General features: G+C 42.3%; 1 protein-coding gene and 1 long non-coding RNA gene across 2 annotated transcripts in view; one reads left to right on the forward strand and one right to left on the reverse strand.

Moving 5' to 3' along the window:
- Positions 1 to 4,022, reverse strand: part of sim2 (SIM bHLH transcription factor 2) — a 66,982-nt gene extending 62,960 nt beyond the window's left edge. Inside the window, exon 1 of the mRNA XM_086307593.1 lies at positions 3,848 to 4,022. Within this exon, the coding sequence (XP_086163719.1) occupies positions 3,848 to 4,022 (175 nt within the window). The remainder of the gene's footprint in view (positions 1 to 3,847) is intronic.
- LOC147319950 (uncharacterized) lies at positions 384 to 1,444 on the forward strand. Its single transcript, XR_015131186.1, has 2 exons — positions 384 to 611; positions 1,199 to 1,444. It is a non-coding gene; the product is annotated as an uncharacterized LOC147319950 (long non-coding RNA).
- Positions 4,023 to 15,446: the final 11,424 nt, after the last annotated feature.

The raw sequence follows: 15,446 nt of genomic DNA on the forward strand, positions 1-15,446 counted from the left end.
TTTAAATTAGGGTTGTTGCTTTTTTAAAACAAAATATTAAACCATTCAAATAAACTGTAAAACAGTGATAGGAGTCATCTCACAGCCCGCCAAGCGTCCACTGAGGAAATAAAAAAATCAACAGAGTTTTTATTTTGCAACAGTCTCTGGAGGAGCGACTGGAATCGGGTTACACTTGCCTTCATTACTCACAGAAGGCTGAAACGACACTAGTCATCTTTTAATAAAAAGAACGTGTGCGGACTAAAGAGTAGTACACGTGTACCTACACAGCAAATTCAAAAGTGTTAAATGTTTTGGTGTTAATAGTCTTCTTGCAAAAGTAGAGTTAATTTTACTCTAAGCAGAGTCACATTCTTTTAATGTAACTCTGAGGTGTAAAATGATAGTAGTTAAAATCGAGTGTTAAAAATGAGTGTTTCTCTGTCAAATCTGGAGGTGTTACAATGGAAACATTAACTCTTGACCTCTTAACTCTGAACTCCTACAGGGGCTATGACACCAACAGAGTAAATTCACAGACTCCGCCCCCAGCACGGCTCCAATCGAAGCTGAAGTGAAGCCGTTTCAGAACATTTTGCTCTACATATTTGAGTTGTTTGCCATGCTTGGTAAGTCATTCTTTCAAACATTGTTTCAATTATTATTATGAGCTTTTACTTCTGTGGCTCTTTGGAGTTGAGACAAAGCTGTGTGAAAGGCATTAGCCATGTTGCTCGGTGATAGCATAATATTCTGTTTTAGCTAGCTGAAAGGTATTGTTTGCGGGCAAATACCACAGCCTTGAAAAAAAGCTTGCATGTGAATTTTCAGTCAAACTTTTGGTCAAATACACCTAAAACAATGTCTAGAATGTGAAATGTTGGTATAATGGTGCTGCTTGAAGCCTGAAAACGATCGCCCATAAAAATAAAAAAAACACGAGCAAACAGCAGTAGCTGACGTCCTGACTGGATTCTACGTTAGCATAGATCCCTCCAGAGTTTTGTGCACACGGTTTAGGTAAAAATGAAAAAGGTTGAGGTTTTACATTTAGTTCAGTATTACCTGTTGCCTGTGTCTTTGTCTTTTGGGAAAATACTTTACACAAGTAATGGCTCAAAGAGGATTCCTTTTTTTTTTACTGTGCTGCAATTGTTTACTGGATTATTTGTGCCATTAATTAGTGTCAACTAATTTTTATTCAATCTCCGCACAGGATATGCTTGTGAAGATGGAATATGGGGGAGAGCAGAAGTGCGCTGAAGTTCCACAAAGGGATGAATGAAGGACATGCATATTGTATTAAAGAAATAAGTGATGAGAATGCTGTTATTTGCATTTACCATGTCAGACCTTTTGATAAACAAAATTCTAATGAAAGTGAGAACATGTACACTGTTACATCTTTCAGAAAATGTTTTGAAATTGTGGTGCACAGTTCAGAATAAATGTTTTTCAAAAACCATTGTGTCTTTTTAGTAAATGTTTATTTCCAAAAGAAATTTCTAGAAGTTCAGAACAGTAAAATTCCCACTTTTTAGAATGAATTAGAAGATAACTCTTACGTAGTTAAACTAAAATACTCTTTGAGAGTTAATATATAAACTCTTAACACCAAGTGTTAAATTATCAACTCCTGAACAGATTTGGTGTTTAACACTAAATCAGAGTTAACGTACCAACTCTCCAAAAAGAGTTAAATTAACACTCTCTGGTGTGGACCCATATAGACACTTTAATAGTGTTGAAATCAAATCCGACAGTGTTAATTTGGACATGCTGGATTTGCTGTGTAATACTGCGTAAACTGTAATGTTCATTTAAATGGAAGGAAAATAGAGCAAAATAGGTCATATTAACCCGCAACACTTAAAAAGTCACGTAATCACACTACTATAATAGCATGTAATTATATGTAATTATTTAACGTAAAGAATGTTTGTATGTTCACATTGTTTTGATGTCAGGTGAGTATTTCTACTTTGCTTCAAAGCCAAACTAATGTGACGGTAACTCGATTTCAATCCTTTGAGTTCAAAGTTTATTTTGCACAACGACACTGATGAGCTAATAAGACCAGAACAGTTTTACAAACGAACAACAGATATTAATAATTAATAATAATCAATAACGCAATAAGATCACGTGACAAATATATTTCAACGTGTATGTGACAGCAACAGAAGTGAAATGCATGCTTGTGTATTTCTTTTGAATTTATGTATATCTCGGTATGTGGGTAATATTTTTTAACACATGTAAAACTGACAATTTGATACGAAAAGATGTTTTTTCATGTTTACATTCCACTTGAAATTTCAATTGAATGAAATATTTTCTGTTTTTTAACTGCAAACAGAGAAAAACAAGAGTCCTGCATTGTAACTGTTACAGTTGTTGTAATCCTGTTGGTTTTAACAGATGACGCTGATGTCAGCCTTCAGGCGGGATAAATGCTGTCAGATTATCCCGAGGCTCCCGATGTGGAGCGTTTAGCTTCAGCCAAAATGATGCCAAACTAAACTCTGAACATAATAAACATTTAGCAGAAGAAATAAGCTCTCCGTATCAGAGCGATGCAGTGAAAGAAACAGACTATCAGAGACAAACGAAGCTTCCTTCGTTAAAAGCAGCCTCAGCCGTGCAGTAACAGGCCCACGCTTATCGCTGCGCTCACTTTAACACAGGCTCAGCGCTGCTAACACGTTTAACTTTGTCACATTTACAGACACGAGTCATTCTTTCACAGATCCACAGAAAGTACAGGCCACATCTGGAAGCTGAAACCCATTTTCAAATGTAAAAAGAATGCAAGCTGCGATCTCTGCTGGCGAGAACAACAACAACAACAACAACAACAACAACAATAATAATAATAATAATAATAATAATAATAATAATAATAATGAAGCGCTTCATAACCTCGCTCCTCCATATTTATCTGATCGTCTCCATACAGAGAGTTTCCCTTCTGTCTGTTCCACCTGCCCGCCTGACTACCGTGGGGCTACCGTGGGACTTGTTCTGCCCGAGTCTTTGGATGCACTTTCAGCAGATCTCCGGACTACAGACCTCCTCTCTACTTTAAATCGCGTTTTAAAACCATTGATTCTAAGTCGATTTTAACCTTGTTTAGTTTTTATACTTTCATTTTTGTTTTTTTATTTTTCATTTACCTTTTGTTTTTATTTTGTTGTACTAATGTAAGGTGACGCCTAGAAATCAAATGTATTATTATTATTATTATTATTATTATTACATTCTATTTTTATGCAATATTATTAAACCAAATAAAGCTCTCCGTATGGAGACGATCAGATAAATATGGAGGAGCGAGGTTATGAAGCGCTTCATTATTATTATTATTATTATTATTATTATTATTATTATTATTATTATTATTATTATTATTTCAAAGATCGTTGGACTTCCAGCATGAGAACACGTTTGTGCTGAAACACAGCGGCGTCCCTGAGCAGGACTCTGTCTTTCGTCTATGACGCCTTTAGAAATCCACGTCTCGTGCATCTGTATGATGAAACTTTGTTGTCATTCGTGGATTACAGCTGGATTAGTCTTCAAACTCGGTAAGAATCCACGCGAGAACGACCAACGGGCAGGTCAGTGACTGAAGCAGACTTTCCGAGTGTTGACAGAGTTTTCCCGCACTGCCCCAGTGCCCACGGGCACTAATGAAATAATTCATCTTGATAAATGAGTCGTTTGAAGCAGACATCAGTGTTTAAACTTCCAATCTACTGTGTCCATCTAACTAACAAAATAGTGATTAATAATTATTGTTATTATTATTGGAAGAAAACCTCTGTCTGAATCGGCTACAAATGAAAGGGTGTCGGGTGCCTACCGTCGGGGAGAATGCTCCGCATCCGGAGGTAGCTGCTCGTCAGCCGGATGATGGAGGCCTTGTCCAGCTGGGAGGTGATGGCCGCCGGCAGAGGCAGCAGCTTGGCCAGCTCATAAAACTCTCCGTTCTCTTTCTCTCTGCGCTTTTTCGCGGCATTCTTTGATTTTTCCTTCATTTGAAGAACTTTCAGTTAAACGCTGCTTGCATGAAAACACGCGACGAGTCAGAAACACGGCGTTTCCGTGAGAACGACTCGCTGTGTGTCGCTGCAGTGCGATGTGCTGAGTGCCGGAGAGGTCCGAGAGTCCCGGGCCTCCTATGCCCGTGCAGCAGCGCAGCTCCCAGCCCTGGCAACTTTACACTCTCACCTGTGCCACGGCACGCGCTTTCACAAGCTGCAGTCCAAACTCGCGAATGCCACGTCCACTTCACCCGGTTTCCGCGGCCCTCTGAGCTACAGCCTTACAACTATTCAAGCACAGTCACATCAGAATATAGACAGCAGACCTGTCTCTCCGCCCGCTGCTCACTGTGTGTGTGTGTGTGTGTGTGTGTGTGTGTGTGTGTGTGTGTGTGTGTGTGTGTGTGTGTGTGTGTGTGTGTGTGTGTGTGTTTCTATTTGTCCTGTAGCTCTGCAGTAAAACCAGTATAAGTCTTCTGCGCACTGAACCTTAAAAAATTAAGAAGATAAAGAAATAAGAAAATATTTTACACATTAAAGTTCACTAAAAATCACAGTTTTGCCACTAACTGGTCTAAGTGCAACCAAAAACCAGTTCAGATGTTTTAAAGTAGCAAGACTATTTCTCAACAAGCAAACACAGGTCACAATGTTAACAACACAGAACACACAACAACACATTTACTGAAACGTTATGAAGGCCTCAGCATAGCAGGCGTTTCCCCAGACAGCTCAAACATGAAGCAGAATCCTGCAGACTTCCTGGAGAGGGTCTCTGTCAGTGAATCATTCATGCCACCAAAACTGTAACACTTATTCCACACAATAAGATGACAAAATTGTATTATTTTAAAATAATTGTATTATTGTAAATCATTCTCATTAGCAGAACAAGAAGGAAAACCTCCTGACTTCTGTTTCTTCCCTTTGCCACACATCCACACAGCCTCCATGTTCACGACCTGCACCTGTGCGCTCACAGCGTTTGATAGAAGACGTGAGAAACTACATTCAAGTTTCTGTCACACGTGTTTCAAAGGTTGCCCACCGAAAGGACTGATCTGTGACGACTTCACCAACAGAGTGATTCTGACACATGTTGATGATGTTGGAAAGAAGGTCAGCGGTCAGAAGCCCGAGTGGGTAAATGCTAGTTCAACAATCGTTTTAGTGCTCCAAGGTGTCACAGAATCAATTCATCAAAGTCATTTTACTTTATAACGAGAGGAATTTCATCCTAGCCGCAGCAGCTGAGTGTGGACTGGATAGTAACTGGAAGAAAAAGGTTTCTTACATTCCTGTAATCAGGCCATTTATTTGCACTGGCAGTAACAGCACGGCTATCGTTTTCTGCACGGCTGTCTGTGGTGATGGATGAACATTGCTCTGGCTAGATTGGAAAAATCTTTCCAAAGGTACTTCCTGTAGACTTCTGAATCTGGGCTTGCAGTGTTTTAACAACCAGATTGGACAGTTAATATGTTTTATGTCATTAGTTTCATCGACACGTCTGTTCATTATTAAAACACCTTGGTACAATATGACATAATTCAACTGGATCACACACTGCAGCCTCGAAAGTACACAAAGATTTAAACCAGAGAGCAGAATGTTAAACAGCCTGTGCCATATTATTAAATACAGCAAGTACCAAATGTGTTTCTACAATACTGTCTGCATCGTTACTGTGAATTCCATCCGTTTAGATTAGCCAGTGTGTAAAGCAGAGCATGAAAGGAATTAAAATGAACTGTTTGATTAAACGGAGGACTTTGAGTATCTGTCACTTTTATGGTTGGTGTAGGCGAGCAGCAACTGTTGTGTTCACACACTTCCATACATTCATCATCGTCTGCATTACAATACAAACTGCAAACATTAGTGAAGCATGTCTGAGTGATTCCCTCTAATATTCTCCTCGTGTAAGAGAAAAACAGCTGGCAAAAAGTAAGCCACAAAACATTCCCGTCCACAACGTTCATACTCGTGTGCCTCGTTAGCAAATCCACTACCTTGGTAACATTTGAAGAGAGCTCTGTGCTGCTGAGACGGTCAGTAAATCTGGTCCCAGTGTCCTCCAGATGCACAGTGAAACTAACCAGCAGTGTTCAGGCTGTTAATGCTCCACAGGTAAGAGTTCTGTTTGAGTAAAGAAGGCCTGTAGTTTAATTTTGTTCTTGTAAATGAATCCAGGGTTTGTATACTAAACTTGTGAAACTGCCTCTGCATGTGTGAGCGCTCTGTGTCCCATGGTGCTTCTCCAATGAACCTTGGCGCTGTTTTGTGATCTCAGGTTTGTTATTTTAATCAATTAGGTCATCAGAACTGCTCTCTACTATTTAAAACATATATCAACACTTTGAAAACAGACTCCTACTCCAATCAGTGACGTTATCAGATGACTGTTATGGGGATTAAAAATCTCTAAAAAACAAAGCAGATCTGGTGATTTGGCACACAGAGCAATGAAAGAAACATTTTAAGTCAAGTGAGTTTTTTTATTGAGTGCAGTCTCAGTGCTTAATGTCAGATGTTGTTTAAATGTATGCAGTTTAAAGTTGATACATTAAAGGTTACTGTCCCATATCTCACAAGAAGGATGATAAATAATAACAGACACATGGACATTTATTTAGTTTGCAAAAGGGAAATTCATTTGCTTGGTTTTATTGATTATTTTTGGTATGTGTGCAATTGATGATCACCGAAGTGCAGAACACTGTAAAAGTTTATTCAGGGCCCCAAAGTGTCGACCAGGTATCGCAGGCTTCACAGTTTCAGGTTTCGAGGTTGATCTGCACAAACAGAAATCTGACTCCAGACGATCACAGACCGAGAGCGTACCTGCCTGATGCAAAGATCCGAAGACGACTGAACATTTATTCCAACATTGAGCAGACGGCTCATTGTGACTACGAAGGGCCACACAGGAAGGTGGAGAGACCGGACGACTCACATTTAAAGAATTTACTTCTGGGTCACTGAGCTTCAGTAAACTAAATGAAGTATCCTTCCACAGGAGTAAAATCACACTGTTGCCTTTCATGTTAGCTAGGTAGTATAATAATAATTGTATAGTGCTTCTCAAATCCCGTATCAATATTAAAAGATTAAGATGGAGATAAACTAAGAATGTTCAAAAATATCAAATCTATACTAAAATATATTTATAAATATAACCTTATGATATAAATGAGCCTTTAACAATGAGCTGAGGCAGATCAGTCCTCACAGCAAACGCTCAGTGGCTTCTGTCTTTAAGCTTGACATATGAAAAGCTAGCACATTACTGCCCGAGGACCTGAGGCTGCACATTGGTTGGTTCAGGAACAACAGCTCGTGTCAGTAAAGATTTGAACAGTAAAATCTCAACGTTAGTTCTCAAACTAATGGGCAGCCAGTGCAGAGCCATTAAGACTCTGCTTGGTTTTCTTGGTTCATGTAAAAAGCCTGAAGTTAATTTCTGATACGTAAAAGTTGAAATACCATGACTGAGAACCTTCACAGACTAAAACTCAATATTCAACTCAAGTCAAGTCAATTTTACAATATAAAGCACATTACAAACCAACAAGCGCCGACCAAAGTGTTGTACAATTTGGACAATATCAAAAGAAAGACATTATTTAGACAGGTTTAACAGCCTGGAAATAAACTAGGTTTTTAAATGAGTTTTAAAAAGATCTGCCTATTCCACAGTTTCAGCTCAGCTACTGCAAAAGTCTGGTCTCCTCTATGTCTGGTATTGATCGAATGCTGCTGTTTATGTTTGTACAGGTTGAGATTCGAGTCAAATATCACACCAGGTCTCTGACAGCTGATTTTATATAAACCGATAAAGGATGAGACGAGAGGATCACGATGGTCTGAACACAAGATCAGTTTTGTATTTTAATGTCAAAACATCTCCAGTGGAGCACAGGTCAGACGGGACAGCGATAACAGAATCCAGAGCTGTTTTGGATTTCATTTCAAAAGTTTAGAAAGTTAAGACATTCTACACTACATGCTGTGGTTTTATTTGCAGTGGGATGAGCAGGAGGTGGGTCTGGGTTCAACCTGCGGCCCTTTGTCACACGTTTCTTTCCCTCCACTTTCCTGTCAGTCTTCACCGTACCCATCCAATGAAGTCAGAGAAAGGCCAAAATAATCATTAAAAACACAAAAGATACAGCACTACAGGATTTCAAAAAAGAATTCAGTGTTATACAGAAAGAGCTCTGGAGCTCTGAATCAAAGTGCTAACCTGATCATAAATGAAGCCGTTAAAACCATCGAGTTAATACTGAAGCCCTGCATAAAGTCCAAGTAAATGGCCTGTATTTGTATAGCGCTTTTCTAGTCCCTAAGGACCCCAAAGCGCTTTACACAACCTGTCATCCACCCATTCACACACTGGTGATGGCAGCTACATTGTAGCCACAGCCACCCTGGGGCGCACTGACAGAGGCGAGGCTGCTGGACACTGGCGCCACCGGGCCCTCTGACCACCACCAGTAGGCAACGGGTGAAGTGTCTTGCCCAAGGACACAACGACCGAGACTGTCCAAGCCGGGGCTCGAACCGGCAACCTTCCGATTACAAGGCGAACTCCCAACTCTTGAGCCACGATCGCCCCAAGTTTACACATAGTCATGTTGTTTTAAATGAAATGACACATAGTTCACAGACAGGCTCATCTTTTTCTACGATGTGATTTGAGCTGATCTTAAAAATAAAGTCATTTAAAATATGAGTCTTGCTGACTGATGTCAGGCTGCCATCTACTGGAGTGGAAGAGTTTGCACAAGTCGTGTCTGGGGAGGAGGGCCCGTATTTCACTGGTAGATTGGATTTAGAAAACATAAACACATTACATCCTCCAATGTGTTTGTGTTTCATTTAGGTGTGTATACCATCAGCATAGCACAGGTGGAAAGTGTCAGAACCAGAGCGCTCAAAGACAAAGAAGAAGAAAAGACATGATGGGTAATCACAAAGATTCACATTGCAAGGAAAACCCGTTACACCATAAGCAAGTTGAGCCTGTGACATTTTCCAACTATTTACTACTTCATTGTTCAGTGTGGGTGGCTGCTCTGTGACTGTCAGCCAGTCTCTTCTTTCTGATGATGCGAGGGATCTGAACTGAGTTTCTTTAAAGGAAAATATATTTGTGTATTTAAAGCACACGTACACACTGCAGTGGCTACACAGCCATAATATCACATCCACTACAGACAAAGTTACAAAGTCAAATGCGATCAGATTGACACCTCAGTGTCAACTATAGATGTTCAATTTGTGTAACTGGGATTCCTGTGATTAGAGCTACTTTGTAACTGTGAAATATCTCATATTAAATGATAAATGGAAGGTTTTCTACTCTACCTGACTCAAACAGCTTTAAACTACTGGGCTCATTATCCTATTCATACACACACTTTCAGTGCTCTCTGTCTGTACTCTGATGGATGCACCGGAGAGCAGCTTGGGTTTCTCCCAGGAATATTTGTCATGCAGACTGCGGCAGACAGGAATCAAACCACCAACCGTCACATTTTTATTTCATTTAGTTTAGTGAGTTCATGTTCTTACTAACTTGGAGTAACTGTGGCCTCATAAAGTATTCTCATTCTAAACTATGACACGTATACAGAGCTAATGAGAGGGGGAAACATTTTTAACATACTGAAAAAAACCAATCATTAAAAGTATAGGGCTTTACAGCGTGATGTCACAGGAGGGGGCGTGACCGCCGAGGCGCCATTTTAGCAGGCCAAACAAAGGGCTAAAGGAGCGAAAGCATCAGCAATGGTTCGCCCTTGTTGTGTTGTCAGTTGTTAGATCACACGATTGGGAAGAGAACAAGCTGGAAAATTTTAACCGAGACCAGTAACACAGAGCTCTGTCTGACCATGTTAATCACAGTGTTTTAAGTATGAACAAGTCTTCTCTCTGGACAGGCTGGAGATCTGCTGTACTTTCCTCGGGGAACCATCCATCAAGCCAGAACCCCGGCAGGAGTGAACTGCTCCATCCACTTAACTCTCAGCACCTACCAGAGAATGTAAGCTTCTTCTTCTTCCCCTTTTTACCCCAAGCCCTAAAAGGCTGATAGTAGCAGATAAAAATTTTGCGAATGTGCTAACTGGAGACTGAGGTAGTTTCAGATTGATACCATAGGTCAGGGGTCTCAAACTGCAGGCTTCGAGGGCCGGTGTCCTGCAGGTTTTAGATCTCACCCTGGGTCAACACACCAGAATCACATGATGAGTTCATTACCAGGCCTCTGGAGACTACAAGACATGTTGAGGAGGTCATTTAGCCATTTAAATCAGCTGTGATGGATCAAGGACACGTTTAAAACCTGCAGGACACCGGCCCTCGAGGCCTGCAGTTCGAGACCCTGCTGTAGGAGCATCTACTAACTCAGAAGAGTTCAAATTCCATGGCGTTGACCACATTGATATGAAAGTCTGCAGAGACTCTCACTCGGAGGGAGTCTAGGCTGAGCCCTATGAAAGTAATGCATTGAGTTGGCGTCAATGTGCTCTTTTCCATGAGCGGGGCCACTGCTGCCTCGGTGCATTTCACAAACACCCTTGGGCTCAGTGAGAGACCAAAAGGCAGGACTACACACTCGTATGCTATCCCCTGGAAAGCAAATCTCAGATACTTTCAGTGTGGGGGATATATGGGGATGTGGAAATAAGCATCCCTCAGGTCGATTGATGTGAACGAGTCGCCCGCTCGTACAAACCGTAGCAGCGAGGCGTGTGTCAACATCCTGAACTTGTATGTCCTTAAATGCCGGTTCAGGGCACGGAGATCCAGAATGGCTCTCATCCCCCTCCCCCCTTTCTTTGGCACAAGGAAATACCTTGAATAAAATCCACTGTGCATTTCCTCGGGAGGGACAACTCTTATAGCTCCTTTGTCTCTCAAGGTGGAAATTTCCTCCAGGAGAAAACTGGCGGACTCGCCCGGAGCACGAGAGTAAACGAATTCTTTGAATTGTGGTGGAGCGACACTGAATTGCAGCCTGTAGCCCTTTTTCAATGTCCTCAGCACCCATGCTGACTGAATGCAGGTGGCCCAGCTCTTCATGTGGAGAGACAGAGGGCTCACTGGCCACTCCACCGAAGATGGCGTTTTGGCGCCCCCTTGTGGTCGCAGCGCGAACCACACGCCATTTTGGCGTCCCGTCACCTCTGTCACAGGCGAGCGAGGTGACGGGCTCATCTGCGTCATCACAGCCGTGGAAACGCGAGTCTCCACGGGCTGCGTTATGGCAGACGGTGCTCTGTTTTTCAACATTTTTTTTCATGTGTTTTGCAACACTCGACAGCGCCCTCGGCAAACTGCCTGGATGCGCGTGTCGGGGCTTTTTAATACAGAATGCACGAAATAAGTGCCCGTGAAACAACACTGTGAACTTTAGCAGAGTGAAGCTGACCCCCCACCCACTTGAAACGTAAAGGCAAATAGGCGGAGCGGTTAGTGCTACGTTTGTGCAGATTTGTGCAGGTAAAATTAGCGTTTGTGCTGCTACAGTATCTGAGATATTAAACTTTATTTTATAGGTCATTCAAAGGTCACCATCCCCCCAGACTGCTCCAAAACAAACCAAAATGGTCTACTGTTTAGTGCTACGTTTGTGCTGGTTTGTGCTGCTTCTGTTTTAAAGATATTAATGAAAATGTAAAGGTCAACTACCCAACATTACCCAAATCCAACAAAAGTGGTATCAAACGTTTGTGCTACGTTTGTGCTGCAAAGATTTTCGTTTGTGCTGCTATCATTTTAAAGATATTAATAACAATTTCTAGAGGTCATCAGAGGTCAACCAGCCCCCCCACATTAATTAAATCAAACAAAATGGGTGTCAATCAACTGTGCTACGTTTGTGCTGGTTTGTGCAGGTAAAATTAGCGTTTGTGCTGCTTCTGTTTTAAAGATATTAATGAAAATGTAAAGGTCAAAAGGTCAACCAGCCCCCCCACATTACCCAAATCCAACAAAAGTGGTATCAAACGTTTGTGCTACGTTTGTGCTGGTTTGTGCTGCAGAAATTTTTGTTTGTGCTGCTAACATTTTAAAATGTTTAATAAAATAACGTCTTGATGCGTGCTTAATCATCCAGGTAAGTAAATCCCAAAAGGTTGATTCTGTTCATCTGGACATTTTCAGTTGGAGAAACGTTTCGTCACTCATCCAAGTGACTTCTTCAGTCTCAGCTGACTGCAGGTTTCCCCAACCATATAAACAGTACATTTGCATAGTGAAGGAAACTAGCGCCACTGAATGAACAATGTGCCGGGGGGTTAATTCCATGATTGTTAGTATGCAAATTCTTATGACCATTGATCAATGACAACTAATCAAAGCCTATTGATCAATGGCCATGAGTACCATTCACAGAAAGTGGGGAATGGCTACAATCACAGCATTGTAGGATGGCGAAAGATGTACCCTTGGGCCCCCCTTCTCGATCCAGAGATGGTCAGCATCCTGACAGCCCGATGGACGAAGCTGTCTCTCAGTCTGCTGGTTCTGCCCCGGAGGCTCTTCAGTATCCTTCCTGATGGCAGCAAACTGAAGACGCTGTTGAAGGGATGAGTGGAGTCACCTGTAATGGAGACGACCTTCCAGATGAGGCAGGTGCAGTAGATCTCCTGGGGAGGGAGGCAAGAGAGGTCCCCACAATGCTCTCGGCTGCTCTCACTACCCGTTGTCATTTTTTCCTGCAGAACCCAGTGCAGGAGTCATACCACACAGTGATGCAGCTGGTGACGATACTCTCAACTGTGCCTCTGTAAAAGGTGCTCATAATGGGGGTTGAATCTCTTGTGCTTCTCAGTTTGCAGAGGAAGTAGAGTCACTGTTGGTCTTCTCCACATTCAGGGACAGGTTGTTGTTGCTGTACCACTCTGGCAGATGGTTAACTTCACCCCTGTAGTAGATCTCGTCGTGGGTCAGCAGAGTGAAGAGAAGGGGGCTCAACACACATCCTTGGGGAGCCCCCGTATTCCGTGTTCTTGGGCTGGAGGTGTTGCTGTCGACCCGTACTGTCTGCTGTCTTCCTGTCAAGAAATCTAGCAGCCCGTTATACAGCAAGGTGCTGATCCCCAGCAGATCCAGTTTGTGAATGAGTTGCTGGGGAATGATGGTGTTGAATGCTGAACTGAAGTCTATGAACAGCACTCTGACATATGAGTCTCTAGTGTTCAGATGTGTGAGGGCTGAGTGAGGGGCAGTTGAAATTCCATCATCGGCTGAGCGTTTTGACCGGTATGCGAACTGAAATGGATCCAGGTTGGGGGAAAGCGATAATTTGATTGGATGCATGACTAACCGTTCAAAGCACTTAATAATGATGGAGGTGAGTTTGACAGGACGGTAGTCCTTAAAGCAGGAGATAGATGACTTCTTGGGTTCAGTAATGATGGTGGAGGGATCTCCACACACTGTCTGGGGATTGTGTCACCACGGTCTGTAGAGTGGGCTTGTAGTCTGTGATGGTTTGTATTCCTTGCCACTGCCTCCAAGTATCTCTGCTGTCGCTGAAGCTTTGCTGTAGCTGATGCCACGTGACAGGTTTGCCCTTGCTGTTCTTAGACTCACCTAATTCCCGGCTCTGAAGGCTGCATTTTTCAACTTTAGGAGCATTTAAACCTGACCTGTGAGCCATGGTTTCTGATTGGCCCAGACAGTGATAGTCCTGGTCTCTGTGACATCATCGATGCATTTTGGGATGTATGCAGTGACAGTTTCTGTATATTCCTGAAAGTCTGTGGTGTTGTCGTGTGTGGCGGCCTGTGGTGGAAAAGCAGTGCCTCTGAGGACCCTTCTGGCCACACCTGTACCTGCTTACGAACTGGTTTGGTGACTTTGACCAGGGGCCTGTGGGAACCCATGGCACACCTAGATTTCTGCCTGTACTGACCCTTATGCAAAATAGGTGGAATTAAGACAGTTCCAAAAGCAAACACAACTGATCAGTGCTGAGAGTGGTCCTGTTGCTGAGGTTGGGATGATCCTGTAATCTCTTATGAACGACCTCCAACGCTTCTATGACTGGGATGCAAGTGAAGACAGATGTAAAATCTCTCTCTCACTGTACATGTACTGTTTATAAAATTAGGGAAACATAACCTGCACAAACAAAATAATTTGCAGGACAAATGTTTGACATCAATTTTGTTCGATTTGAAGAAGGTAGGGGGGGGGGGGGGGGGGGGGGCAACTTCACTCACGGGTGTTTATATGGTTGGGGAAACCTGCAGTCAGCTGAGACTGAAGAAGTCACTTGGATGAGTGACGAAACGTTTCTCCAACTGAAAATGTCCAGATGAACAGAATCAACCTTTTGGGATTTACTTACCTGGATGATTAAGCATGCATCAAGACGTTATTTTATTAAACATTTTAAAATGTTAGCAGCACAAACAAACATTTTTGCAGCACAAACCAGCACAAACCAGCACAAACGTTTGACATCCATTTTGTTTGATTCCATTAATATGGGGGGGCTGGTTGACCTCTAGAAATTTTTGTTAATATCTTTAAAATAATAACGGCACAAACAAAAATTTCTGCAGCACAAACCAGCACAAACGTTTGATACCACTTTTGTTGGATTTGGGTAATGTGGGGGGGCTGGTTGACCTCTGATGACCTCTAGAAATTGTTATTAATATCTTTAAAATGATAGCAGCACAAACCAGCACAAACGTAGCACAAATGTTTGATACCACTTTTGTTGGATTTGGGTAATGTGGGGGGGCTGGTTGACCTTTACATTTTCATTAATATCTTTAAAACAGAAGCAGCACAAACCAGCACAAACGTAGCACTAAAAAAGTAGACCATTTTGGTTTGTTTTGGAGCAGTCTGGGGGGATGGTGACCTTTGAATGACCTATAAAATAAAGTTTAATATCTCGGAAACCGTAGCAGCACAAACGCTAATTTTACCTGCACAAATCTGCACAAACGTAGCACTAACCGCTCCGCCTATTTGCCTTTACGTTTCAAGTGGGTGGGGGGTCAGCTTCACTCTGCTGTGAACTTTGGCTCTCTTTCCCTCTGGCGGGTCCGGTGACAGGAACGCCGGCCCGAGTTAAGCACTCTGTGTGGAACATGTCCCGTTGAACTTGCTCTGGAACGGAGCTGGGAGGCGGCAGGGTGGCCCATGAAGGGGGAAACTGGGTTCAGACTCCTATAAACTACTAACCTATACTTTCACTGCTCATCGTCATATAGGAATGTTGAGTCATATTGCAGAAACAGTCTTTTTTCTTGAAAGGAAGATTGATCCACTGTAATGTAAGGTTGGTCCAGGACATCTCCGAACTGAAGACAGTCACTCCTCTTCTCCACTCCAATAAAACCTTTAATTCAGTGGAGCATCATTTTATGTTGACGGTACCTGAAT

Source organism: Aulonocara sp. 'chitande type north' Nkhata Bay, linkage group LG10, assembly GCF_057382095.1.
Source record: "Aulonocara sp. 'chitande type north' Nkhata Bay isolate Kocher_YH1m ecotype deep benthic linkage group LG10, A_spYH_male_GT1.1, whole genome shotgun sequence".
Lineage (NCBI taxonomy): Eukaryota > Metazoa > Chordata > Actinopteri > Cichliformes > Cichlidae > Aulonocara > Aulonocara sp. 'chitande type north' Nkhata Bay.